At 30.7% G+C, this 8,420-nt stretch overlaps 1 protein-coding gene across 1 annotated transcript; it reads left to right on the forward strand.

Moving 5' to 3' along the window:
- Positions 1 to 2,588: 2,588 nt before the first annotated feature.
- On the forward strand, positions 2,589 to 5,771 carry LOC119614618 (contactin-3-like; the record flags this gene model as incomplete). Its single annotated transcript, XM_037970733.1, has 4 exons — positions 2,589 to 2,712; positions 4,773 to 4,943; positions 5,050 to 5,105; positions 5,318 to 5,771. Coding segments are annotated over 4 exons (651 nt in total), but the record flags the coding sequence as incomplete, so codon positions are not given.
- Between the last annotated feature and the right edge of the window lie 2,649 nt (positions 5,772 to 8,420).

An 8,420-nucleotide genomic window follows, 5' to 3' on the forward strand; every position in this document is an offset into this window, starting at 1 on the left:
TCTAGTTCAGTTCTAGTTCAGTTCTAGTTCAGTTCTAGTTCAGTTCTAGTTCAGTTCTAGTTCAGTTCTAGTTCAGTTCTAGTTCAGTTCTAGTTCAGTTCTAGTTCAGTTCAGTTCAGTTCAGTTCTAGTTCAGTTCTAGTTCAGTTCTAGTTCAGTTCTAGTTCAGTTCTAGTTCAGTTCTAGTTCAGTTCTAGTTCAGTTCTAGTTCAGTTCTAGTTCAGTTCTAGTTCAGTTCTAGTTCAGTTCTAGTTCAGTTCTAGTTCAGTTCTAGTTCAGTTCTAGTTCAGTTCTAGTTCAGTTCTAGTTCAGTTCTAGTTCAGTTCTAGTTCAGTTCTAGTTCAGTTCTAGTTCAGTTCTAGTTCAGTTCTAGTTCAGTTCTAGTTCAGTTCTAGTTCAGTTCTAGTTCAGTTCTAGTTCAGTTCTAGTTCAGTTCTAGTTCAGTTCTAGTTCAGTTCTAGTTCAGTTCTAGTTCAGTTCTAGTTCAGTTCTAGTTCAGTTCTAGTTCAGTTCTAGTTCAGTTCTAGTTCAGTTCTAGTTCAGTTCTAGTTCAGTTCTAGTTCAGTTCTAGTTCAGTTCTAGTTTCAGTTCTAGTTCAGTTCTAGTTCAGTTCTAGTTCAGTTCTAGTTCAGTTCTAGTTCAGTTCTAGTTCAGTTCTAGTTCAGTTCTAGTTCAGTTCTAGTTCAGTTCTAGTTCAGTTCTAGTTCAGTTCTAGTTCAGTTCTAGTTCAGTTCTAGTTCAGTTCTAGTTCAGTTCTAGTTCAGTTCTAGTTCAGTTCTAGTTCTAGTTCTTAGTTCAGTTCTAGTTCAGTTCTAGTTCAGTTCTAGTTCAGTTTAGTTCAGTTCTAGTTCAGTTCTAGTTCAGTTCTAGTTCAGTTTCTAGTTCAGTTCTAGTTCAGTTCTAGTTCAGAATTCTAGTTCAGTTTCTAGTTCAGTTCTAGTTCAGTTCTAGTTCAGTTCTAGTTCAGTTCTAGTTCAGTTCTAGTTCCGTTCTAGTTCAGTTCTAGTTCAGTTCTAGTTCAGTTCTAGTTCAGTTCTAGTTCAGTTCTAGTTCAGTTCTAGTTCAGTTCTAGTTCAGTTCTAGTTCAGTTCTAGTTCAGTTCTAGTTCAGTTCTAGTTCAGTTCTAGTTCAGTTCTAGTTCAGTTCTAGTTCAGTTCTAGTTCAGTTCTAGTTCAGTTCTAGTTCAGTTCTAGTTCAGTTCTAGTTCAGTTCTAGTTCAGTTCTAGTTCAGTTCTAGTTCAGTTCTAGTTCAGTTCTAGTTCAGTTCTAGTTCAGTTCTAGTTCAGTTCTAGTTCAGTTCTAGTTCAGTTCTAGTTCAGTTCTAGTTCAGTTCTAGTTCTGTTCTAGTTCAGTTCGAAGTTTCGTTATAATTTTACTTCTTTCAATATGTGTTTGTGTTTGGTATACACATATGATATATGTATGTAGTTTAGTATATGTACATCTTCGGAATAAAGTAAACTATACCGTTATAGAAAAAGTCAACATTTAGCTTGGTTTACCAAATAATAACAATGCAACAACAACAATCTATCTAACAAACAAGAATAATAAATGGTTTTTTATAACAAAAAAGAAACAAAAAAATGGGAAACTACCAAACAATTGCCAATATGTTGCACAACCAGAAGACGTGGTCATTTGTTGCAAAAAAAATATATAAAGAGGAAAGTGAAAAAATTTAAACTTTATTTATAAAAAACAAAATATACTAAAGTTTTATTATGAATAAAATAATAAAACTATTAGTAGAAAATAATTCTTAGAAATGGTAAAACAAAAATAATTAAAGTATTTACATTATTTTTTCTAATTAGGAATGTCTGAAATTATGTCTGTCATTCGGACGGTCAGTGTAGACAGATTTAAAATAAATGTTTAAAATTACCTTCTCTTAATCCTTAAATCTTTAATTTGTGGGCTTAAACAAGTACTAATTTTGGTAGTAGACTTTAAAGGATGTTTACAGAACTTCAGTCAAATTTTAAATCTAAAAAAAGAACAGACATCTAAGCTTAATAAACGTATCCTGTATAGCAATGTCTATCTTTTTGTCTTAACCAAGAAGCAAAAGAAAAAATCAAGTACAGATTTTTTAAAGGAAGCAACAGTAAAGGCTGACTGGCTGTGCTGGACATACAAAAATACAGCAACAATCTACAAACTAATTCATTTTCAATTAAAATCGTATCAGTATTGAGAGAAGGGATTTGTTTTCCAACCATTTTTTATGTTTGTTTTACAAATGGTTGGTTTTAGAGTTTTTTTTTGAGCTTTATCTCTATAGTCAAGATTTTCCGACCAACAGCTGTGGTTTTTGCTAAAAAAAAACACATAAGCTAAAAAAAAACTAAATAAATCAATATGTTGCTAGACAAAAAAAATATTTTTATACAAAAAGGGTTAAAAAATTAAACAAATTTGTACATATTTCTACAGCAGCCAAGAGAGCGAGACAAAATGAAATTCATTAAATTCTTACAAGCTGCAGAAATGAAAAGAAAAATAAATTTATTGGAAAATAAACAAAATACCACACAAATTTATTTAATAATGGATTTTTTCCTTTATTTGTTTGTTTATCTCTTTCTAGTTCATCCTTTGGTACAAGTTCCAAATCAATTGGTGGGTGCTCCCGTCCTGACAGATGTCACTTTAATTTGCAATGTGGAAGCATCACCAAAAGCCATCAATTATTGGCAAAGGGAAAATGGTAAGTTCTTCTATTGAGGTTTTTCTTTTGTTTCAGTCACAAGGGTGTTTGAAATTGCCATCATTCATTTGTTTGGGAATTCTACTTTGGAATTTGTTTTTTCTTCTCCATTTTGTCAATTTTTCACTTAGTGAGTGTAAACGAAAACAATTTTTCATTTTCAATACAATTTGTCTTTATTAACTTCGTGCTTAGTGGTTTTAAATGTTTTTAATTTTTTTCTGCTTCATACTTTCCACATTTTTTTGTTTCTTTGTTGTCTTTCTAAACAAAATATTTTTTGTAGTAATATTTTTACAAAATTGTTTTATCAGCTACATCATCTTTATCGTTACATCATTGTCCCCTACATATTTTTCTCTCAAGGTGACGACAAATTTGTGTTTATATGACATTTATTATAAACGTGACATTTAAGTTTTTGGTAGAGTAACTGCATATTGATTGTGTTATGTGACAAAAGTAAATGATTTCAGGGGAAATATGATTTTTAATCTAAAGTACTTAATGTAATAACTTGTTAAGTCATCAAACCAAAATATGGAATAAACAATCAAAAGGGACAACAAATTTATGAATTTCTAAACAATAATAAATAAAATCATAGATAAAAAGCTTTCCAAGTAATTCTGCTCTAAAACATTAAATAAATTATTTAATCATATCCGCCTGCATGTCCTTTTATTCTTGTAATCCTTGTAATTAAACTGCAGCCTGCAATTCTGAAAATAACTCAATGAAATTTGGTTTGTATACCAATTACCAACAAATTCCTCTCGGAATTGATTATAAAGTTTCTTTGCTGAATACATATAGGCAATTTCATATCAAGTGACCCAATTCAAAAAATCGATTTTGACGAAATTTGCACCAATGTTAGTACTATTGGATAGTAGGCCAGACACAGCGCTATCGGTCCAGAACTACCGGATTAAGAGGTGGTCAAATTTGGACATTTTGGTTATACAGTGCTTTATTCAAATGCGTGTAACTTTTCACCTATTGGTTCCAGCAAAAATTGTCCAAAGGACAAAAAATTTTAATTTTTTTACAATTAAAAAAAAATTTTCAAAAAACCCAATTTTTTTTTTTTTTTTTTTGCTTAAAAGAAAGTTTATACAATTTACTTTGATGGGATGCGAGTGGGATAACTATCAACAAAATATTTTTTAACTAAGAATAAGTTTTTGCAATATTTGGCACTAAATTTTTCCCCAATTTTTTTAAAATGGGAGTTCTTGTTCCCTTTTTGTTTTGCTCAAATGAAAGCTTAGACTATTTTCTTTTAAGAGCTTTGTGGATATTTAGTGGGATGTGAGTATGATATCTATAAAAAAATATTTGAACTGAAGAAGCAATGTTTTTGACTTAAAATATTATTTGTTTTTGACATAATCCCCTTGCATCGCACAATGTCACTATAAAGCTCGTAAAGGAAATGGTCTAAGATTTCTTTAGAGTTGAAAAGAATACAAAATCTATCTATCTATCTATCTATCTATCTATCTATCTATCTATCTATCTATCTATCTATCTATCTATCTATCTATCTATCTATCTATCTATCTATCTATCTATCTATCTATCTATCTATCTATCTATCTATCTATCTATCTATCTATCTATCTATCTATCTATCTATCTATCTATCTATCTATCTATCTATCTATCTATCTATCTATCTATCTATCTATCTATCTATCTATCTATCTATCTATCTATCTATCTATCTATCTATCTATCTATCTATCTATCTATCTATCTATCTATCTATCTATCTATCTATCTATCTATCTATCTATCTATCTATCTATCTATCTATCTATCTATCTATCTATCTATCTATCTATCTATCTATCTATCTATCTATCTATCTATCTTATCTATCTATCTATCTATCTATCTATCTATCTATCTATCTATCTATCTATCTATCTATCTATCTATCTATCTATCTATTCCTCATAGACCAGACTTTACCTGAGTCCTTATATAGTGCTGCTTTCTAAAATTCTACCATCTAATTTACAATTTACTTCTATAAATTTCTTATGTTTCAGGTGAAATGATTATCGCGGGAGATCGTTACGTTTTAACGGAAAAAGAAATCAATATGTATGCTGTCGAAATGGTTTTACATATCAAACGTTTGCAGACAAGCGATTTTGGTGGTTATAAATGTATATCGAAAAATAGTATTGGGGATACGGAGGGTACAATACGTTTATATGGTGAGTTTTGAACATTCATACATATGAAATAAGTTAAGATTATAGGATAATCTTATTTAAAATTAAAATTAAATTTAATTAATTTTAATATTTGCTTTACTTTTAGAAATGGAACGACCGGGCAAGAAAATTTTAAGAGAAGAAGACATGAATGAAGTAACGGTAAGTTGTAATAATATATATTTATTTTGTAATAGATGGCAGATTAAAGTATTTGCTTTAGGGAAGTAAACCAAATATGTTTTTATTGGTAAATCAACATTTTACTGCTAAAGGTCGTAATAACAATAATATTTTAAAACAATAACGTTTTCATCTTCAACCATATTTTAACACAAAAACACCCCTCCCTTCTTTATTTTCATTACTTGCAGAAAAACGAAATCGTACTCAAAGAAAATCGTCACGAAGATAGTGCTCGCAATCAAAATGGTCGCTTATATAAAGAACGTGGCTCGGATGCCAATCTCTATAATAATAGTAATACAGGGAATAGAACGATAAAACCACCATCTATTACAATATTAATTACATTACTATTAATGTCAATATTATTATTGGCCTCGACACGAACACTCAACGACAACAACAATTACAATAATCATCAACACCATAATCACGTTGATGATATACGGCTATTAAAACTATTAAAATTTGACATAAACGGATTATAGCTCAATTAAAATGTAATTAATCATAATAAGTGAAAAACAAGACACAGACAACCAACCAACCAACAATAATAATACTAAAAATAAACAATAAATAAAATTAGGAACATGATAAATTAATTAAACAAATAATATTGAAGTGGACAAAAACCTAAACAGACCCATAAACATAAATAATAAAAGAATTAATATATATGAAAATAGTTGACTATAAATTTATATACAAAATTAATGAAAAAATAAAACAAAAACTTAATGTTATAAATATTATAGTTAAAAAAGGATTTAGATGAAAACCGCAAAATAAAACAAAAATACAGTAACAATTTATATTTAATTTACAAAAAAAAATATTTAAATAAAGTAATAAATAACACTACGAATACTGAATGAAAATTATGAAAATATTTCTCTAAGAAACTTTAATTTCAATTCTTATTCGTACTTAATTGTTTATAATTAATTATGATGAATGGTTACCTCGTTTAATGAAAAAATATGTATTCAAATTAGTAAAATTAAGCTCTATAATAATTAATTATTTAAGTTATTAGTGGTAAATGAATTGCAGTAGTGTAACGTTATGAAAATTATCTAATTTTTCTCTCTATAGTTTGAGTGACATGGAATTGTTAAAAAAATTCGGAGAATATTCGGTATATATTAAGCCCTTGTTCTATTTCAGTCTAGTTCAGTTTGTAGTTCGTTTGTAGTTCAGTTCTAGTTCAGTTCTAGTTCAGTTCTAGTTCAGTTCTAGTTTCAGTTCAGTTCTAGTTCAGTTCTAGTTCAGTTCTAGTTTCAGTTCTAGTTCAGTTCTAGTTCAGTTCTTCTCAGTTCTAGTTCAGTTCTAGTTCAGTTTTCTAGTTCAGTTCTAGTTCAGTTCTAGTTCAGTTCTAGTTCAGTTCTAGTTCAGTTCTAGTTTCAGTTCTAGTTCAGTTTTCTCTAGTTCAGTTCTAGTTCAGTTCTATTCAGTTCAGTTCTAGTATCAGGTTCTAGTTCAGTTCTAGTTCATTCTAGTTCAGTTCTAGTTCAGTTCTAGTTTCAGTTCTAGTTCAGTTCTAGTTCAGTTCTAGTTCAGTTCTAGTTCAGTTCTAGTTCAGTTCTAGTTCAGTTCTAGTTCAGTTCTAGTTCAGTTCTAGTTCAGTTCTAGTTCAGTTCTAGTTCAGTTCTAGTTCAGTTCTAGTCAGTCTAGTTCAGTTCTAGTTCAGTTCTAGTTCAGTTCTAGTTCCGTTCTAGTTTCAGTTCTAGTTCAGTTCTAGTTCAGTTCTAGTCAGTTCTAGTTCAGTTCTAGTTCAGTTCTAGTTCAGTTCTAGTTCATTCTAGTTCGTTCTAGTTCAGTTCTAGTTCAGTTCTAGTTCAGTTCTAGTTCAGTTCTAGGTTCAGTTCTAGTTCAGTTCTAGTTCAGTTCTAGTTCAGTTCTAGTTCAGTTTCTAGTTCATTCTAGTTCAGTTCTAGTTCAGTTCTAGTTCAGTTCTAGTTCAGTTCTGTTTCAGTTCTAGGTCAGTTCTAGTTCAGTTCTAGTTCAGTTCTAGTTCAGTTCTAGTTCAGTTCTAGTTCAGTTCTAGTTCAGTTCTAGTTCAGTTCTAGTTCAGTTCTAGTTCAGTTCTAGTTCAGTTCTAGTTCAGTTCTAGTTCAGTTCTAGTTCAGTTCTAGTAGTTCTAGTTCAGTTCTAGTTCAGTTCTAGTTCAGTTCTAGTTCAGTTCTAGGTCAGTTCTAGTTCAGTTCTAGTTCAGTTCTAGTTCAGTTCTAGTTCAGTTCTAGTTCAGTTCTAGTTCAGTTCTAGTTTCAGTTCTAGTTCAGTTCTAGTTCAGTTCTAGTTCAGTTCTAGTTCAGTTCTAGTTCAGTTCTAGTTCAGTTCTAGTTCAGTTCTAGTTCAGTTCTAGTTCAGTTCTAGTTCAGTTCTAGTTCAGTTCTAGTTCAGTTCTAGTTCAGTTTCTAGTTCAGTTCTAGTTCAGTTTCTAGTTCAGTTCTAGTTCAGTTTCTAGTTCAGTTCTAGTTCAGTTCTAGTTCAGTTCTAGTTTCAGTTCTAGTTCAGTTCTAGTTCAGTTTCTAGTTCAGTTCTATGTTCAGTTCTAGTTCAGTTCTAGTTCAGTTCTAGTTCAGTTCTAGTTCAGTTCTAGTTCAGTTCTAGTTCAGTTCTAGTTCAAGTTCTAGTTCAGTTCTAGTTCAGTTCTAGTTCAGTTCTAGTTCAGTCTAGTTCAGTTCTAGTTCAGTTCTAGTTCAGTTCTAGTTCAGTTCTAGTTCAGTTCTAGTTCAGTTCTAGTTCAGTTCTAGTTCAGTTCCTAGTTCTAGTTCTAGTTCAGTTCTAGTTCAGTTCTAGTTCAGTTCTAGTTCATTTCTAGTTCAGTTCTAGTTCAGTTCTAGTTTCAGTTCTAGTCCTCAGTTCAGTTCTAGTTCAGTTCTAGTTCAGTTCTAGTTCAGTTCTAGTTCATTCTAGTTCAGTTCTAGTTCAGTTCTAGTTCAGTTCTAGTTCAGTTCTAGTTCAGTTCTAGTTCAGTTCTAGTTCAGTCTAGTTCAGTTCTAGTTCAGTTCTAGTTCAGTTCTAGTTCAGTTCTAGTTTCAGTTCTAGTTCAGTTCTAGTTTCAGTTCTAGTTCAGTTCTAGTTCAGTTCTAGTTCAGTTTCTAGTTCAGTTCTAGTTCAAGTTCTAGTTCGAGTCTAGTTCCGTCCTAGTTCAGTTCTAGTTCAGTTCCTAGTTCAGTTCTAGTTCAGTTCTAGTTCAGTTCAGTTCTAGTTCAGTTCTAGTTCAGTTCTAGTTCAGTTCTAGTTCAGTTCTAGTTCAGTCTAGTTCAGTTCTAGTTCAGTTCT

Source organism: Lucilia sericata, unplaced genomic scaffold, assembly GCF_015586225.1.
Source record: "Lucilia sericata isolate MDLA Ls3-8-SP2 unplaced genomic scaffold, ASM1558622v1 Contig003147F_arrow, whole genome shotgun sequence".
NCBI lineage: Eukaryota > Metazoa > Arthropoda > Insecta > Diptera > Calliphoridae > Lucilia > Lucilia sericata.